General features: G+C 33.1%; 1 protein-coding gene across 1 annotated transcript in view; it reads left to right on the top strand.

Annotated features, from left to right (window-relative positions):
- MAP3K5 (mitogen-activated protein kinase kinase kinase 5) overlaps positions 1 to 21,164 on the top strand; it is a 264,898-nt gene that overhangs the window by 200,799 nt on the left and 42,935 nt on the right. Inside the window, exons 16-20 of the mRNA XM_051997832.1 lie at positions 6,472 to 6,599; positions 10,738 to 10,874; positions 12,272 to 12,377; positions 17,006 to 17,163; positions 20,647 to 20,824. Of these exons, the coding sequence (XP_051853792.1) occupies positions 6,472 to 6,599; positions 10,738 to 10,874; positions 12,272 to 12,377; positions 17,006 to 17,163; positions 20,647 to 20,824 (707 nt within the window). The remainder of the gene's footprint in view (positions 1 to 6,471; positions 6,600 to 10,737; positions 10,875 to 12,271; positions 12,378 to 17,005; positions 17,164 to 20,646; positions 20,825 to 21,164) is intronic.

Raw genomic sequence — 21,164 nt, 5'->3', positions numbered from 1 at the left:
CAAAAACAAAACAAAACAAAACAAATATTGGGCAATCTGATTAACCTTTGTTAATTGATTAACCTTTGTCTTTCTGAAAAGTCTGCTGTTTGTTAGCTGCTTCAGATGTATATAATACGTCAAATATAATCCACTATTTTTAACCTCTCCCTTAAACTGTCTTACATACTCTATGTGAGTTAGTGAATATGTATATGTGTGTGTGCATGTGTGAATCTGTATGTATAATACAAGTATGCATCTTATGGAGAACTTAAGAAAAAATTATGAAAGTAACAAACAACAAAAATCAATAGAAGTTCATTATTTGAGTTGAAAGAAATATAAAACTTTTTCACACTAAATATATATTTTATGTTAATTTTATAAAATTATTTTTCATTATGTATATATGGCTTTCTTCCTCTATGTTTATGGAGCAGTTAGGTGTCACAGTAGATAGAATGTTGGGCCTGGAGTCAAGACTCATCTTTATGAGTTCAGATCTGGCTTCAAACATGTACTTGCTATGTGACCCCGGGCAACTTACTTAATCCTGTTTGCCTCAGTTTCCCCATCTGTCAAATAAACTAGAGAAAGAAGTGGCAAACCACTCCAGTAGCTTTGCCAAGAAAATTCTAAATGGGATCATGAAGGCCCAGTCACTACTGAAATGATTGAAAACAACAAAATACACATTTATAGTTTTCTTTGAAAATAAATCTCATTTTAGAAGAATGGCCTCTGTTTGAGTCAGTACGGTATAGTTGCCCTATTGTGATTATTTATACTATTTTTGTTCTTTATGGTATTTATTTTATATTTTTATACATTTAAATATGAAATAATGTGTTTATTCTTGGTAAAGTGAAAAAAAATTATTAGTATGTATGAGTGATATAATTCTCAATGGTAAGAAGTGATTTTATAAAGATAATATACTTGAGTATATAGAAAACTGGCCTCACTCTCTTCAACAGTGAGATGATTCAAACCAATTCCAATTGCTCAGTGATAAAGAGCATCATCTACACCCAGAGAGAGAACTATGGGAACTGAATGTGAACCACAACATAACATTTTCACTCTTTCTGTTGTTATTTGCTTGAATTTTGTTTTCTTCTCAGTTTTTTTTTCCTTCTTGATCTGATTTTTCTTGTGCAAAAAGATAACTGTATAACTGTGTATACATATATTAGATTTAACCTATATTTTAATATATTTAACATGTATTGAACTACCTGCCATCTAGGGGAGGGGGTGGGGGAGAAGGAGGAGATAATTTGGAACAGAAGGCTTTGCAAGGGTCAGTGTTGAAAAATTACCCATGCATATGTTTTGTAAATAAAAAAACTTTAATAAAATAAAAGAAAAAGAAAAGAAAATTGGCCTCAAATTCAGGAAAACCAAGGGTCAAGTAGCACTTCTGATACATAATTGGCTGGGTGGATAAAGCACAGTACCCCAGGCAACTTTCTCTGGCTATAATTTGTAGAACAGTCACTGTTCTACATTGGGAGTTTCTTCATTCAAAGTTCCTCATATCATAAAAATCACAAGTCTAGACCAAAAATGTATGTAAGGTTGTCACATTTGTTAAGTGTTCTCTTAGGCTTAGCAGATAAAATATGTTTGGGGGAGAGAAAGGACAGATTTGCACAAAACTCTTGAAACATATTATTACTCTATTTTCACTGACAGTGGCTAATAATTAGAAGATAACACTTAAAGCAATCATTGTTACCCAAACTGGCAATAACCTGGAAATATTTTTTAAACCACCACTGCTATCCAAGAATCTGCTACTGCCTGATTATATGTGTATATACACACATTTGCCCAAAGGATCTTGACACAATAATAGTTTATTCCATTAATATTTTAAATAAATAAATTAAATATTTTAAATATTTACAATTCCTAGTAGAACATGCTGGGAATTGTATGTAATTCTTCACTATTAAAACTAAGTGCCTGAAGGGTTCTCAAAGGAAATTTCTTATATTTTACTGTTTTTTGGTACTATACTATATATACTTTCATATGTAGGAGATTATAGAGAAACTTGTTGTAGTGTTAGTAAGCTATTCCACACAAAAATATATTTGTGTGCTTTAAAGAGGTTTGGTTTGCCATTTGTAAGAGTTATAATTGCTAAGAACTATAATGCTTTGGCTATGAATAATGCAACAATTAAACAATCACTGGATAGTTGGGTAGCATTATCTACCCTGAAAGAAATTGTCTTTGCAAAAATAACTGAGGAAAATAGTTTCCATATGAGCTCTCTTTATAGGCTTTTGAGAACTTTTGAGTCTGATCTCCATTGTAAACACAGATTAGCTACACTGCTTGAGCACACATCATTGGGACACGTGCCTAGATCAGGCTATTTTGAGTATTATCTTCAATAACAACTAAAAAAGTGGATTTATTACCAAATGTCGATTTAGTTAGCTTCTAGCACAGTGCATGCTTGACATTTAATAAGTTCTCAACAATCATCATCATCATCATCATGTATAATAATTATACAACAAATAATTATATATTATTAATGATCAACTGAATTCCAAAACCAAATAGATATTACGATTCTGGATTACATGAAGTTTTGTTTTATCTGTAGTACTGCTTTCCTCAGCTAATTGAGAGTTGATTATAGTGAAATTACATTCAGTTTTCTCGTATCTCTGGACAGAGATAGTTCCTGATTTTGTCTTTTAAACAAAAGACATAGTGGTAGTACATTTCAGACTCATAGAATGTTCAAACTGAAATAAAATTTGGAAATCCAGTCTAAACCTGTAATTTTCAGGTGGAAAATAAGATAATAAAAGATGAAACAATTTAACTAATGTCACACAGAGTTGCAGGAATGGGATATTACTAAGCCAGATTCCTTCATTCATAATCTATAATTCTTTTTTCTATGCCATATTGCCTTTTTTAGGAACAGAGGAAACATTTAATAAAATATAAGATCATTTTTTCTCAATCTTTTTTATATTTATAATGATCCAGTTTCTTTGCCTTGAATGACTGGAAAAAAAATCTGCAATCCCAAGACCATAAAATTAAATATATATCACTTGATGTTCTCCATCTGGTCAGGTAACATGAAATGACTGTCTATTGGTTCTTATAAATACAAAGTGATTAAAAGAGGATTCTTGGTTTGCATAAGGTTTTGAGTATTTTTTAGTAATTTCTGTCAGAAGAGAGATATCACTCTCTTCTGGCTTTAAGGGATGTTCTAATGTAGTAAAGAGGAGCTCTGTTTATTTTTTTTTTATCATTTAGCAAACTTGGGATTTAATTAATGCTACATTAAATTAAATTAAATTAAGGGCCTGTGTTCAAATTCATCCTCAGAGATTTGCTAGCTGTGTGACCTCAGCCAAGTCACTTAGCCCTGTTTTGCCTAAAAAAAAAAAAAAAAAAAAAAAAAAGCTAGAAAGCAAGAAAAGAATTAATATATTGGAAGTGTTCTGTGTACTTGCTCCATCCATGCATTTGTTCCATCTCCTACTCATTCTCTTTGTAGAATAGACGTTTTTGTCACTGAACTATCTCAGAGGGATCTTAGGAATGTCAGTGAAATAGCCACAATTGTCTCCATGGAGATAAGCGCAATATAAATATAAAATAGCATTCTTGTGCAACATTAGTAGCATTTGGTCTTAAATGTAGCATGATAACTGAGGGTCATTACTTCAGATATTAATGATTCATCCTGTTCTTACCCTCTTCCGTCCTTGTTGTAGGGAGAATTATATTAGGATTCAATATTTCCAGCTGCATAACACTGACTTAAAGGATAATTATAGAGAAATGTAAAAAAAATTATGTTTAGATATAGCCAGAAGAAGTGGATGGGGTTTACAGTGGATAAAGCTCTACATCTGGATTCAAATAGACTCAGTTCAAATTGATCCTCAGATGCTTATTAACTATATGAACTTCAGCAAGTCACTTAACCTCTGCCCCAGGTTTGTTGTCTGTAAAATGGGAATAACAATAACACCTACTTCTTTAATTGTTGTAATAATAAAATGACGATAACATTTAAGTATTTTACAAACCTTAAAGTGCTAAATAAATGCTAGTTATTATAATTATTAATTATTACTACAAAATAGCTGATGAGTTGAAGTTTCAAAGTGAAGTAAATAGTTGCTTTCAGGCCAGCACTATTAAGATTTCCAAAAAATGTTATTTTAATTAAGTATGTATTTGGGTTATAATAGTCAATTAGCAGCTCTGGTTTTATAGCCAAACCAGAAAATCAAGAACAAAACTCAGGAGGACATGTGACTGGACAGTGAAAACAATATTATTCCCTGACTGATTACTGGATGTTTTTTGCTTTTAGAGAAACTTATTGTTTATGATTTCTGTCACTCAATAATCCCACAGAAATGAAATGCATTAATAGATGCATTTTCTATACATTGGCCTACCAAACAATTGTGAAGTCTTAATAGTGAATTCCAAAGATGATTAGGATGAATGGAAGAGCCTATATGTTTATAGCATCTCTCTTTGTAATTAGTAGCAAAGAACCAGAAATTGCAGGGATGCCCAGCAATTGGATAAAAACTGAACAAGTTGCGGTATATAATTGTGATACTGTGCAATTAGAAATGATGAGCTCAGTGATCTTAGAAAAACATGGAAAAAACTTGCACAAAATAATGAAGAGCAAAATAAGTAGAACCAAGAGAACATTGCATATAGTGACAGCAATCTTATTTTAAGAACAACTTTGAGTGAGTAAGTCATTTTGACCATTATAACTACAAAGGATCTATGAAGGAAGATGCTATTTGCATCCAGAGAAAGAACTAATAAATAGAAATATTTATAGAATGATTTTACATATATATACATATATAGATAACTATGTGTTTTGTTTTGTGTCTAATGGTAGGCATCTCGGGGGAAGGGAAGAAAAAGAAAATAAGAAATTTACATGATTTTATCATATATCTGAAAGAAATAGTAAGTTGTTCATGGTAGTTTCACGTGCAGTCATCTTTTTATTGTATTATGTTAAGAAATATTTGTTTTATTCCATAAATTTAAAACAAAATAATTTTTTGAAAAAATAAATGAATTCCTGATACAATGTTGGTGGAATTGTGAACGGATCCAACTATTTTGGTGAGCAATTTGGAATTATGTTCAAAGATTTATCAAACTGTGCATACCCTTTGACCCAATAGTGTTTCTACTGGGCTTATATCCCAAAGAGATATTAAAGGAGGGAAAGGGACCCACGTGTGCAAAAATATTTATGGCAGCCCTTTTGTAGTGGCTATAAACTGGAAACTGAGTGGATGCTCCTCAATTGGAGAATGGCTGAATAAATTATGGTATATGAATGTTGTGGAATATTATTGTTCTATAAGAAACGATAAGCAGGATGATTTCAGAGAGGCCTGGAGAGAGTTATATGAACATTATAATACTAAGTGAAATGAGCAGAACTAGGAGATCATTGTACATGGCAATAACAATATTATACAATGATCAATTTTGATGAACGTGGCTCTCTTCAACAATGAGATGATTCAGACCAGTTCCAGTGGTCTTGTGATAAAAAGAGCCATTTATACCCAGAGAGAGGACTGTGGGAACTGAGTGTGGTTCACAACATAGCATTCTCACTGTTTTTTGCTGTTGCTGTTTGCTTGCATTTTATTTTCTTCATCATTTTTTTTGTTTTGATTTGATTTTTCTTGTACAGCAAGATAATTGTATAAATATGTATGCATATATTGGATTTAACATATATTTCTACCATGTTTAACATATATTGGACTACTTGTCATCTAGAGGAGGGGGTGAAAGAAGGGGAGGGAAAACTGGAACACAAGGTTTTGTAAATGCTAATGTTGTAGAATTATCCATGCATATGTTTGGAAAAAATAAAAAGCTTTAATAAAAAAAGAAAAATTAAGTAAATTCTCATTTAATACATTTTACACCTTTAAATAGCCTCAGTACAAGGGAAAAAATGATTTCTCGGACTCTTCCTGGATGTCTGAGAGACTTCTACCTTTATCCCTCTCTTAAGTAGAGAAATATACTAATTATATAGCATGTGCTCTCAAATATGTCATACATTTGTATACATATATATTTATTACTTTGTGATTTATATGTGAACATTATTACCAATTTCTTAAAGAAATCTAAAGATCTTTTTCATTGTTTTGGGACTAAATAAATTTTTATTAAAGACATTGGCATAAATAAAAACTTCCTTCCAACAGTCTCCTGGAACTTTTAATGTCAACACCAACATAACTGCTTTAGTTTTCCTCCTAAATATACATAAAAGGGATGTAATGACCTCATTTGAGTATATTGGGATTTAGTTCTTAGTTTACAGTTTTAATTAGCATTCAAAATCCATAGACTATTAAGTCTATTAAAGATGTTCTCTCTCATTGTTGAGTTTATCTGTATTTTGATTACTTCCAGATATTCCCAGCCTTTACATGAGGAAATAGCATTACATAAGCATCTGAAACACAAAAATATTGTCCAGTATCTGGGTTCATTCAGTGAGAATGGCTTCATTAAAATTTTCATGGAACAGGTTCCAGGAGGTAAGAACTTCTCTTCCCCCATTATTATTTTTTTTTAATTTTGAAGAATAGTAATAAAAAGTTTCTAGAAACATGTGATCATTTCAGAAAAATTATGGTCTGATTTTAGAGTTAGATAAAAGGCTTAAAAGGAAAAATGAGCAATTAAATTGATTGGCAGCAAATAAGTTTGAACTTTTTTATTGTAAATCATTTAAAATATGGTTGATATCACAAATTAAGGAGGTTTTTTAAAACTCCTACAAGAAAAAAAGACTACTTTTCTTCTCTGCTCTTCCTTTTCTCTGTATTGTCCTAAATTCTGTTTTTAATTTTTTAAAAAAACTTATTAATAAGTGTCATCAGAGATACTTTCATCCCAAATTATTATTTATCTTCTGATGTTCACTCATCTCTGTTGTTATCCTTGATTTTAGAAACAAGTGGGTCTTCTTTAATTAGAAGGGAATTCAGACAAAAAGATTTTGATTTTGAAAAATGCACAATGAACAAGGGTACCAACAAATATGAAGAATCACCAGAACTAGTAGTAATAAAGGGATACATTTCCCCTGCCCTTCCACTCCCTACCCTTACTCCTCATCCAGAGGCAAGCTTAACTGAAGATTTTTATCTTGAATAGATAAAATAATTCCTGACTGCCTTCTGTAGACTGTCTCCCATGCCTCCTTGAAGTTCTGGTTCAGAAGGAGTCAGCAAATACCTTGTACCCTAGACTTTTCCTCAACCCCTATGACTCAGAAACCTCTCTCCTGAAATATTCTGCATTCATCAATATTATTTAATACTTATCTTTATTCCTATAATCTATAGGCTTTAAGTAAGTCTCTCTTTTCTGAAGAAACTAGATACTCCTCTCCAGCCCTATTTCTGCTCCCTCGTTTGCAGTCTTCTATATACATTTTGATGTCTCCTTAAACATCCTTGTTTCCCAGGTAAATCAGCTTCCTTAACTCCCAAGCTCTTCATCTTCATCCCATTTAATTTACCAACAAGAATACAGAAGAAATAGTAGGAGGAAGTGTTGAGAGAGAGAGAAAAAAAAAAGACCCAGAATAGTCTTGGAGGACACACATATGTATGAAAGATAGGTAGATGATGATCAAGTAAAGGAATAGAAAAAGGTAGGAAAAGAACCAGGAGAAAGGCATTAGGGAAACCAAGAAAAAAGAACATTCAGATAGAGGAAATGGTTACTTAGATACCCATTGGTATCTCAAAAATATAACTTACTATCTTTTCCTCTAAACTCTTCCTTCTTCTCTATATCTATATTTTTATTGGAGGTATCTTTATTTACCGAGGTAACTTGGGTCATAAATATTACTCCCATCACTCCTGTATATCTTTTATTATTGTTATTGTTGTTTACTCAATTCAGTCATGCCCTGCTCTTTGTGATCCCATTTGGGGATAAAGATACTAGAATGATTTGCCATTTTCTTCTTCACTGTGTGCTCATTTTTTAGATGAAGAAACAAGACAAATAGGGATTAATTGATTTGCTCAGTCAGATTTGAATTCAGGAAGATGGATCTTTCTGACTCCTTCCTATTCTGTCTTGTTCCTACTTCTTAGCTGTTAAACATAGAAGTCCCTCCACCACCTTGATTGTGTTCACTACCACCTAAAATATCCCACATCAGCTGGGTTCTTACTCTTGCACTACATCTTTATATTTCTTCTACTGTTGACTATTCCACTCCTACTATGGTTCTAAATTCTCTGAAGTCCCATATGCTTCTTTCTTCAAGAGCTGCCCCTGATTCCTGTTTCACTAAGAGGATCAGATCCATCTTTCTTGAATGCCTGCATCTCCACACCCTCTTATCCTAAAATTACAGCTCAGTCAAAAAGATATTGGGTTTAAAGTCAGAGAAATTGGATTCATATTCTAGCTCAGATACTACCCATAGACCCTAGTCATATAACAATCTCATCCTCTGTTCCCCCAAGCATTTCATTTTCCTCATCCATAAATTGAAGGAGTTGGATTAAATGGACCTCTATATTTTCTATACCTCTCCTCTACTTCTTTGCTTCAATCTCTAAAGAAGAGGTAGTCCTTCTTGCCAAGGCCAAACTCTATGTATGCACTTGATCCCATTATTCCTTGTATCCTCTGAGGGTTTGACTTCCTTTCAGAATAATTTCTTTCATCGTTTTTATCTATAATTTTTCAATACTTAGTAGCTACATTCCCACTGCCTACAAGCATATCTAGATCTTCCCTAACATACCTTTGTTCCTTCTGCTCCCTACCAAGCTCCTGGAAAAATTGGCCTGCCATTGCTTCTTTCATTTCCACTCCCCTCAACCATCACCATCACAGACTCCCTACTTATACTCCTAACCACTACAACTACACCTAGATACACATACACACACACACACACACACACACACACACACACACACACACACACACACACTTGTTTATCAGCACATTACAGTCTGTCTTCTGCCTTCAGCACCCAATAAAATGGTTCTCTGAAAAATTACCAGCAATGATAAGTCCCGTGGTCTTTCCTCAGTTTTCATCTTCATTAGCCCTACAGTTTTTGCCATCATTGACCATCTCTTTTTCTTGTATACTTTCCTCTCTTGGTTTCCTTTATATCTTTCTTCTGATTCTGCTGCTCTCTTTGATGATTCCTTCATTTGATCATTATTCATCAATTTTTCATGTGTCCTCCAAGACTATCCTGGACCGTCTTGTCTTCTTTCTCTGTGTCCTCTCCTTTACTGCTTTCTTATCTGGATTCATTTAACCTCTCTTTGCATATATATATGTTATCCTACTATATATGGTATCTCCTCTAATTAGAATATTAGTTTCATGAGAGAAGATACCATCTCAGTTTACTATATGTATCCCCCAGTGCTTGGTACATAGTGTTTATTAAATATGCTTTCATTTACTAATTCACTTATTCTCCAAATAACTCAGAAATCTTTCTAGCTAACAAAATCCATCCATGTTTCACCCAAAACCCTTTCCTCCTCTAAATATCTTTCTTTCTATTGAGGATACTGCCTTTCACCCAAGCAACTTATCTCATATCCACTATTCCCATCTGTCCACCAAGGCTTTGTCCTTTGTGCTCCTCTCTTCACTCTTACATATATATCTGTTAGTGAAATTCATGAGTTGCTTTAGATGTAATGATTACTCCCAGAAATGATTACTCCCAGATCTATGTATTTAATGATTATTTTGTTATTTAATGATCACTTTATGATTACTTTCTGATCTATCTATTTAACTCTATGTAGCCTTTCTTTTGAATTTCAATCCAACATCACCAATGGCCTATTGGACATTTTGAACTGGGTATACCTATAGAGACCTCAAACTTATTGAATCTAAAACAACTCATTATCTCTTTCCACCAAATCAAAAAATTCATCTTTCTCACACCAACAGTGTAAAAGCACCAGCATTTTTCTAGATTACCAGATTTATAATCTTAGAGCCATATTGGACTACTGACTTTCTCTTGCTTCCCATATCCAACTCATGGCCAAATCCTACCAATTTTCTTTCTAGAACATCTCTCACATACATCGCTTTATCTTCATTCTCATTTTACAATCATCCTAATCCAAGCTCTCATCATATATTTTCTTTACTATTGTATTTACTTCTTTATTATTCTCTCTGCCTCCAGTTTATCCCAGCTCCAATTTGTCCTATACATAGCTGTGAAATTCCTAAAGATCTAAAAATATCACAATCCTTCTTATCACTCACTATCTCCCACTTTTCCTCTATTCCCAATCAAGACACAGATAACAATAACAGTGCTATGTAAGATTTAATGACAGTGGAATCACATAAACCTAGATTAAAATCCCACCTTTTGTAATTACTACCTGTGTAATAAATACCCTCAAGGTTCAGTTTTTTCATCTTTAAAATGAGGAAGTTGGATTGGTTGTCCTCTGAACTTTAGAACTATAGTCCTAGTAGAATATGAGTTCCAGGAGAGTAAAGACCATCTTACTTTTTATTTATAGAATATAAGTATAATGATACATTCATAGCATACATCAGTTGAACTGATATGTTTATTGAGTTTTGAAAGTAACCTATTAAAATATTTTTTATGAACTTTTCCCCCCATTCACATTCTAGGAAGCCTATCTGCTCTTCTTCGATCAAAATGGGGTCCCTTAAAAGATAATGAGCAAACTATTGGCTTTTATACAAAGCAAATTCTTGAAGGATTAAAATATCTCCATGACAATCAGATTGTACATCGGGATATAAAGGTAAGATTCTGCTGTTTTTATTTTCCACATGCTATTTGGATAATTTTTTATAGTTAAAAAGAGACTTTGTAATTCCTAATTTCTTAAATTATAAAACTGAATAAGTAAAACTTATAATTTATATTTATATTATATAATTTATATTTATTCTATGAATCATCATATAGCATCAGTATCAGTAATTTCAAGAATGCTTCCCCATAATAATTGGAGTATATAATCTTTGTAAGTTTCTAGGTCCAAACATTTTGTCATCATATAGCCAACCTGGACATATCTCCCTGCAGTTCACTGGACTAGTCCTTGGATTACCCAAATACAGTTTTATTACCAGGGTTGAAAGTGCTGCAGGCTTTGTTTCAGTGGCATAGACACTGAGAAATCAGAGCCATTTCTACACTCCAAGAAGACATTAGAAGAGAATGAAAGAATGTCTTTTTTCTAATCTAACCATGCATTTTGGGAGAACACTTATCTCTCCTCACCACATCCTCTAATGAACAGTTTTAAAAATCCTTATAATAAATACACACACACACACACACACACACACACACACACACACACATACACATACACAGTAGGAAGACAAATTCCTATATTGCCCACATCTAAAAATGTCTGACTCATTTTGCATTTTAAGTCCATAACTTCTCTAGCAGAAAATAGATAGCAGTCTATTTCGTCTTCAGCCCTCTGGATTGATGATTTATTATCACATTGTTCAGATTGCATTGATCAGAGGTCTTAAAAGTATGAAGAATTGTCCTAGACATGACATTAAATTCAAAATAACAGAAGATAAAATTATTTTCTCTCTCAGATTGTAGCCAGAGATAGAAAAGAAATTCAGAAATATAAAAAAATAGCAGAAATAATCATGCCATTACGTGTGGGAGCACATATATGTGTGTTTATACATATATACATGCATACACACATGTATGTATATATATAAAATCAAATTGATTAACTATCAAACCTAATATTTGGCAACAATAAATAACATTTTTATATCCCTTTAAGAGTTATATAGCCCTTTATATACTCTATGCTATTTAGTTTTTATCATAATCTTATGAAATAGGTATTATAAATATTCTTATCTGTATTTCACAGGGGAAAAACTTAAGTGTGGAGAGGTTGTCATTTGTCCATAATCAATCAGCTAATATGTGTTGGAGGCAAGATTTTGTCCTATATCTTCCTAACTATAAATCTAGTAAACCTACACATTACTCTATTACCTCTAAACTTTTTTTAAAAGTGCAAGTATTTGACTGCTGCTGTATTGTCAACCTAAGCTCCTCTCTCCCTTTTTAAAGCACTTATTATGGTATTATATGGGAATCTTTTGTTTATAACCTAATGTTGAATTAAAATCTTTTGTTCTGTAGGGTGACAATGTGTTGATCAACACATATAGTGGTGTTCTAAAGATCTCTGATTTTGGCACATCAAAGAGGCTTGCTGGCATCAATCCATGTACTGAAACTTTCACTGGTATGTTGTACCTGGTTTTTTTATTATTATTATTTTAGGGTGTAACTATTTGTAATAAAAAATTGACAATAAGCATAATACAATTTTCATAGATTGTATCCATGAATCCATATATGTTTTGCAGTTGGCAACTTCTGAAATGGATTTTTTAAATGTTCATTTAAAAAGCTGCTTTAATGGAAAGAAGTCCTCCCATTAAATAAAACTAGGACCTGGTATTATGAGAAGTTCAATAAAATAGCTAAACCATTGGTGATTTTGATTTGAAAAAAAAAAAAAGAAGAAGAAAACCAAAGTGCCAATAACAAAAATTGAAAAGATGGATGCCCCACCAAGGAAGATGAAACTAAAGCAATTATTAGGAGCTCTTTTACCCAACTGATCATCTAAGTGAAATGACTAAATATTTACAAAAACATCAATTGCCTATATTAATAGATCTTGGAAAAAGAAACTGAACAAATCATCAATGAGCTCCCTAAGAAAAAAAAGAAACTTTCCTCATTCTCTGTAACAATGACTTAGTCTTCTCCTCCTGAGGTCAAACCAGTAGTCATCTTTGCCACTTTCATTTCTTTTCTGGAAATCTTTTGATCTCTTCGTCCACCTATAACCACTTTTACAGCTACCAAAGGTTCCTTTCCTTAGCCCTGCCCCTCTGCTAAGCTTCTTACTCATGCATTAATCACTTCCCATTTTTATTATTACAGTTGCCTTTTTCATAGTTTTGTTTACTCCCTGTGGCTTTCATTCTTTATCCCACCACACAAATAACTCTGTCTGCCTTTAATTCAAAAAGAGGAAATGACTCACAAATTCAAAAAAAGATAGGGGAGGAGGGTATTGGGCTGGATACAGAAGGATAGCTTCCTGAGATGAGGCAATGCAGGGAAAGTAGCCATTTGTAACTTAGTCATAGAAGGCAAGAGGGAAGACAAAGTCTTCAGAAACAAAATGAACAGGTGAGAAATTAAAAAAAAAAAAAAAAAACTAGGAGAATTTGTGGTCTGTAATCAATTATGAATGCAATTTAGAAATAGAAAAAGACCTACGGAGTAGTAGATTGTCTTTCATGTTAAAAGTCAACTGAGCTAACATATGGTAATTTGTACTTACATGCAAAAACATTTATTAAGAGCTAACCATATAGCAGACACAATACTAGATACTAAGAGTATTAAGAACAAATCTGCCCTCAAGAAACTTGTAGTCTACGTAAAGTACAATGGGCAAGTGATGGTTTTTTTTTAATGCACAAGCACATTTAAAATAGTTTAATTTTTATATACCACAAAAGAAAAATATTTCATTTTTCAGATCATAGATGTTAATCTTAACTAAATACTTCAGAAATAAATTAATTCATTGATACCCCTCTTTGCTAAAGTAGGGTTCCTATGAGGTTCCTCTGACCCAAAAAAAAGAAAAAAAAATTGTCATTTGCATAATTTTGTTAAGTTGGCCCTTAGATAACAAATAAGCAATTAATTACTCACAAGAAGTGCATTCAAGTACAACTGGTTGGACCAATGAGAGCTTGTACTCTTGTGTTGGAATTTTTGAGGCTCCTTGGACTACCATGCTACCTTGAAGTGTTAGAACTTCAATGACATGTACAGCAATAGAACTTTCATGATATAAATTTAGATGAATTAATAAAAAAATCCATATCTTTCCTTATGGTTAGTTAAATGATTGATCTTTCCTTCTAGCTTTATAATTTTTATATTTACATTGCAGTTTTTTAAAAATGACCTTCACTGGATAGACAAAACAAAAATCCATTTATATAATATAAACAAAATAGTTGGGTTTTTTTTATGAAGCAAAAGAGTAGCCTGAAAAATCTAGGGGAAAAAAAGGAGCAGAATTTTTAAAAAGCTAGATTTATATAGTGTTAGCAAAGTTAGAAAGACACTCACAGTGCCAAGCTAACAGTAACTTTCTGAATCCTAGAAAAGAATACAATGGTGCAATCATAAACTTTAGGACTCTATTATAAAGTCTAAATGAAATATCTGATAGCATTATCCAACTCTCTTTTTTTCATTTTTTTCATGTTCTCCAAGAAAATCCCTAATAACTAATTCTATTCCCCAAGTATTTTGATATGGGAGAAGAGGTGTCTTAAATTGTGAACACAAGCATTCTACTTAGTGAAATGGCTTTTTGCATCTGGTTTCTAAATTGGTCTTCTGTGGGTCCAGTTGACATGAATCTTGTTTCCTAGAGTCTACTCAATCACTTTTCAGTAAACATGTGAATTTTTGAAAATGGAAAGATGAAGTCCAGAGCCCAGGACGCTGTTAAAGACACAAAGGCCCAACATGTCATCAGACAACTGGCCTTTCTTTCTCTTTCTCTTAAATTCAACAGAGAATGGCAGGTTGTTTTAGTTATCATAAGATGACTAACAGAGGAGGAGGATGGAATATCATGAACAAGAATCATGTCACAAGAGAGCAAGAAGGCATAGAAAAAACAAGTTGCATGAGGGACTTGGTTAAATCAGCTTATTCTGAGTGCTTTGCATATATTTATTTGCATGATGTAGGTCATGGATATCTTAAACTCAACATGTCCAAAACTGAATTCCCCCCAAAATTCATCTTTTTTAACTTCCTGTTGCTGTCCAGGGTACCGCTATCCTTCCAGTCACTCAAGCTTGAAACCTATGGATTATCCTTGACTTTTCTCTCTTTCTCACCTCCCACCCCCATATCTAATCTGTTGCCAAATCTCATCAACTTTCTTCATATTTTATCTTTTATACTCTTCCTTCCTTTCCTTGAATTGTCACCATCCTGGTTCAGCTGATTTCTTAATCCTTGGAGTATTGCTTGTTGGTCTTAGATTTTCAAAGAAGACTAAAATGACATCACTCTATTGGTGTCTCGCTGTGGCTGATCAGATTGATACAAGTTCAAAAGGTTCTACTACAGGTTGGGTACAAAGGGTCCTCATGAACATTTGGAGTGCAGATGGGTAAATTTGTATATCTCCCATTTCTTTTTATTTACTGCAATTCTCTTTTGCTTATAGAGCGCAGTGACTTCTTTGACGTGGGAATGCCATGCTGGGCAAGCCTATCACTTCCAGAATCAAAAATAAAATCTTGTAGTTGATGTTCAAAACTCTTCATGGCTTACTCCCCATGCCCCATATTTCTGTATTTCTTATACTTAATTTCTACTTCCATCCTCATGTATTATACAATCTAATGACACTGTCTTCTTAACTGTTTCTCAAACAAGAGATTCCATCTTTTGCTTGGCATTTTCATTGGCTGTCTCCTAGGACTAAAGTGCAGATCCTCCTTATCTTTTCCATCTGACTTTGCTAACTTCTTTCAAGTCTCAGATAAAATCTAAACTTCTACCATAAGCCTTTCCCATTTCCTCTTAATTCCAGCATTCTCTTTTTTGATTATCTCCAATTCATGCTGTCTTTATCTTATTTATGCATTTTTACATATTGCTTCCCCCATTGAACTATACCCTCCTTGAAATGAAAAACTGTTTTTACCTTTTATTATATATCCCTAGTGCTTAGCAGTGCCTGTCACCTAATAAGCATTTAATAAATGTTTACTGACTAACAAATTCAATAATTGCTCAAATAGTTTAAAACCAGCTCATTCATTCTGTCTTGGGTCCATAAAAAATGAAAGGGAGAGTGCAAGCATCAACCACTGTTCCTCTGCAGCACCCCGTCTGGTTGAATATAGAGACCTAGATAATTCATAAGGGCTGTCAAGTTGGGTTCCTTTCTTTAGTTAGAAATTAAGGAAAAGACTAATTTTTACCTGTCTTCTATTAAATTTATGTGATTCCTTTGGGGAAAGTCAAGACCCTAATTTTGGGTCAAAGATCATATAAATTCTTTTCTTACTTTTTTGCTAATTTACATTGAGTAATTTAAGTTTAATGCTTAAATATTGATTAAGTAATAGTCCCCTGAAAATAGGTTTTGGAGGGTAAGATTGCTAATTGACATTTGTTGTAGTAATTGAGCTTTGATTTTCTATGAAGCTATTAGCTTTATTAGTAGTTTATTCATAGGTCTTAAAAGTATAAACTTAAAGAAATTCTTTTAATTCAGAAGTTGTTTTATTTTGGCTTTTTACATTAATGGGTAATGATGCAATGTGATTCATAAAAGATATTGTGAAAAGCTTTTCACTTTGGTCAAGAAATAAAAAGTGTTACAAAAGCTTGAGGTTGGCATCTTAGAAGTTTTTTTCATCATGAATAGACCTTTATAGAACAATGACACTTGGAAAAAGAGGAAAGAAATAATAAAATCTATTCTTTGTTGTGCTTCTGACAAATCACTGGAATTTAGGGAAAATCACTTAACATGTTGATGACCCACTTGGCATTGTCTGGGAGATGAGAGAACATGTCATTTTTGCCAAATAATGTTGATCATCCTTTTCTGTTAAATAATAATAATATATAAATAGCTTTTTAAAAAGAGTAGTACTGTGAAGCCATTTTTCTTCCCTGTAGAAGGTGGAGATCAGAAAAGATGAAAACTAAAAACTCAAAGCACATTTACAAATTTTTTTATCACTTTTGAAATAAACTCATTAGAAATGGATAAAAATATATTTGAACTATTTCTAGGTACTCTTCAATATATGGCACCAGAAATAATAGATAAAGGACCAAGAGGATATGGAAAAGCAGCAGACATATGGTCTTTGGGCTGTACAATCATTGAAATGGCTACAGGAAAACCACCATTTTATGAATTGGGAGAACCTCAAGCAGCTATGTTCAAGGTTGGATTTTTCTTTGAAGCCAAATTTTATGTAATGTTCTATTTAAACCGTAATATGCATCAGAATTAATGGTTAGATATATTATGTGTATATGTATATGCATTATATAGACCTATCTTAGAAATATTTAAAGTTTCATTTCAAGATCTCATTGGATGAGGTAAAATTGGATTAAAATAATGCAGCTTAGTATGACAACAAATTAATATATATTTGAGAAAGGATATTGCTAATGTGTGTGAGATGAGAGCTAGTATTAGTATGAATGTCAGATCTACAAAAAAAAAAAAAAAAAAGAATTCATTTAAATGATGATTTCATTTGCCAAACTTTACCAGAACTGTTACCCTGGTTGCTGCCAAGAAATTAAGTAGCATCATTTAGATATCTTCTGCTCCCTTTACTATTCTTTTTCATTTCTGTTGGAGGCCCTAATGACCATTGCAGTCAATAATCATAAGATCTTTAGAAATTATTGTGCCAAGGGAGGAGCTCTTCCTGTGTTTTTCAGCCTGCCAAATAAAATAAATGGGGGGAAAATTCCATAGTTCTTCCTTGTCTTCTGTGCTCATCTTCTACAAAGGTATATTTGGTCAGGGAGGATAGTGCAAGGAGACAGGTGCTCACAGTTGTGATTTCATTAGTACCGAAGAACTCTCAGGGTGGAAACATTCTTCACTCTTAGAGATCTACAAATCTTTAGTCTTAAGAGCACTATCAGGGCACTTGGCTATTAAATGACTTATTCATAATCTGATATAGCTTATATGAGTCAGAAATAATACATGAAGCTAGGGTTTTTTGTTTCCATGGCTAACAATTGATCCACCATGTCGGTAATTCTTATTAACCTGTTGTGTGTGTGTGTGTGTGTGTGTGTATGCATGTGGCGCTGTGGTAATAGTTTGATGATGTCTATAAGACCTCCCTTCAGAATAATGTTTTTAAATGTAGGAATTACAAAAGTTAAGTGATTGTATTTAAATAAATATGTAAATTTTTTCTCATCCTAGTACTTGGATCTCAGGTTAAAAACAAAACAAAACAAAACAAAAATCCCTGGTTGTTATTCAGTCTCAAAGAAAGAGGGGTTTTGATAGTTGTTATGCTATTGTTTTCCACTGGGAAATTTATCCCATTTGGGAAAATTTTCACATGTATTTTTCCACATGTCATATGACTTCTTCCTCTGGTTTGTAATTAATGGGGCATAATCTGATCCAATGATGACTTTTAGTAATTTTTGAATTTTTCCAACCACAAAGGGAGTATCTTACTGAAATGTATATTTGTATTCATAGACAGTGGAGGCTAGAAAAGCTCTTAAGGATATTTTAGTAAAAGACTTCCATTCCCCTCCTCCCTTTAACTTTTATTTATTCCTTCCAGTTATTTTCCAGTATACACCAATCTTCCCTACTTGCGTTTGAATACCCCACTCTAAACAGGAAAAAAAAAAAACCAACAAGCAAAACCAATCAACAAATCCTCCTTGTCTAACAACATATGTATCATTTCCCACCCATAGCCTACCATTTGTCATCCCAGAGGATTTAAATGTTTTCTCCTCTTTTCTCTGGGAACATAATTAGTAATTTCAACTCATCTGAATTTATCAGCATTTCAGTGGGGATTTTTAAGTTCCTATTGTCCCAATAACCAAATTTTGTAAATGAAAAACCTGAGGCTCAGAAAGGAATAGTGCAAAGCAAGTTAATTAATAGTAAAACTGATATAAACTGAGATCTTTTGGGGGGGAAAATGATGTAACCTTTGGGGGGGTGCATGAAAACTATGTCCCCTTTGGGGAGACTCTCAAATCCTGGAGAAGCATACCTTTCCCAGACAAGCCCTTCCCAAGTTAAGTGGTTTCATGCAGTCAGAGATCTTGCTCAATCACCCTCCATCTCCACTGAGATCTTTTTGGGGTGGCCCTGATCCCCTTCAGGGAGTTCCCAGACCCTGGGAAAAAACCTTCAAACTCCCAGTTAAATAATTTTATTCAATTGGAGATCTCTGTATGATGGTCAGTTATTGATTAGCTCAGATTGCTCCCAGCCCCAGGCCAACATTTATCCATATAACCAAGGGCCTCTTAACCCACCTTTGCCAAATTCCTCATGAGGAGTTTTTGCCTGCTAAGAAAGCTTCCTTCTTAGTGAACAATATAATTCCTCTTTTGCCACACAGATTTCGGGTTTGCAAATTCTTTGGTGTTGGACCTGCACTGACCAGAGGGGATTCCCAACCCCAACTCTCGCACCTCTTCACTACCACTAACCACTAACCTAGAACTAAGACTAGAATCAAATTTTTCAGTCTATTACATCAACATTTGTCCACATAACACCATCCTGATTCCTTGTGACAGCCAAGATATATGTGTGTGTGTGTGTATTTATATATATAAATACATACATAATTTAATATATATTATTATTACATATTATTATGTAAGATATGTTTAATGTATATAAATTTGAATGTATTTATATATTCAATATCAATCTGTATAAAATATGATATATATGGAAGCTTTGTTGTGGTCACTCTTTATACACATATACATCTACACACACACACACACACACACACACACACACACATATATGTATATACATACACACACATATCTTTGTTGCAATCCCTCTACTTTGGGAAGATTAGGAAGCCTTCCTATCTCTTCATAAATTTCTTGCTCTTTATATGATATGCCATTAACTAATTATAATGATAGTTAATAAAAGAGCTAGCCAATATTTCATTTTAATGTGTCCTGCTTCCAACAGCAAAATTTATTGACAAACAATTTTTAGTACGTTATCTGCTTTACAAATTCAAAATCCATGCTCTATTCAGTTCTAATTTTGGCATCCAATTTGTCTTTATATATATATATCACTGAAAGGAGAACATGTAATTCATTTGTTTTTTTTTTTTTGACTTAATTTACTTTATTTATTTTTTTTTATTTAATAATAACTTTGTATTGACAGAATCCATGCCAGGAATGTAATTCATTTGTAATTCAAACAGGATTACTTGAAATAAATAGTACATCCTAACTCAAAAGTGTGAAAATATCAATAAATAAAAAAGAATAAAACTTATAATAGAAGTAATATGAAAATTTCAAATTAAAATAAAGCATATTTCTCTTTTAAAATATATATGATATTTATCAATTCTTAATTAATATTAACAAACACTTCTATCTATTGTAACTGTTTCATGTGTGAGAGTCTTTCTGAAGTCTAGGAATGTTCATAATAAATTCTGATGAACAGAACACTGACTTATGAGTAAAATGTTTGCATCTGTTAGCAGTTTCACTAATTGTTCTGTGAATCTTTGATCAAATAAAAGTAGGATTTTCTTTACTTGGGGGATTTAATGAATAAGATATTTGAATTTTCAGAAGGTAAGAAAATGTCAATCCACTTAACAGGTAAAGCTTATTATTTTATTTTCTATTTCTTTTAGGTGGGAATGTTCAAGATACACCCAGAGATCCCTGAGTCTATGTCCGCAGAGGCCAAGGCTTTCATATTGCACTGTTTTGAACCAGATCCTGACAAGAGGGCCTGTGCCAATGATTTGCTTGTTGATGAATTCTTAAAAGTTTCCAGCAAAAAGAAGAAGACACAGCCTAAACTTTCAGGTATGTACCTGCATTGAAATTATAGTGAGGGGGCAGCTAGGGGATGCAATGAATAGAGCACCAGCCCTGAAGTCAGGAGGACCTGAGTTCAAATCTAATCTCAGACACTTAACACATCCTGACTGTGTGAGCCTGGGCAAGTCACTTAACCCCAATTGCCTCAGCAAAAAAAAAAAGAAAGAAATAGTAGTGAGTTAGCAGGCATGGGGGTCCATACCTATAAGACCATAACTGATGGCTCACTTGAAATGGGGAGTGCTGAGGTACAGTGGGAAAAACTAATTAGGGAGCTGCACTGTTTGACATAAATATAGTGGGATTTTCTAAGGAGGGATGAACA

Source organism: Antechinus flavipes, chromosome 4, assembly GCF_016432865.1.
Source record: "Antechinus flavipes isolate AdamAnt ecotype Samford, QLD, Australia chromosome 4, AdamAnt_v2, whole genome shotgun sequence".
Classification (NCBI taxonomy): Eukaryota; Metazoa; Chordata; class Mammalia; order Dasyuromorphia; family Dasyuridae; genus Antechinus; species Antechinus flavipes.
This window is presented reverse-complemented; position numbering and strand designations above follow the sequence as displayed.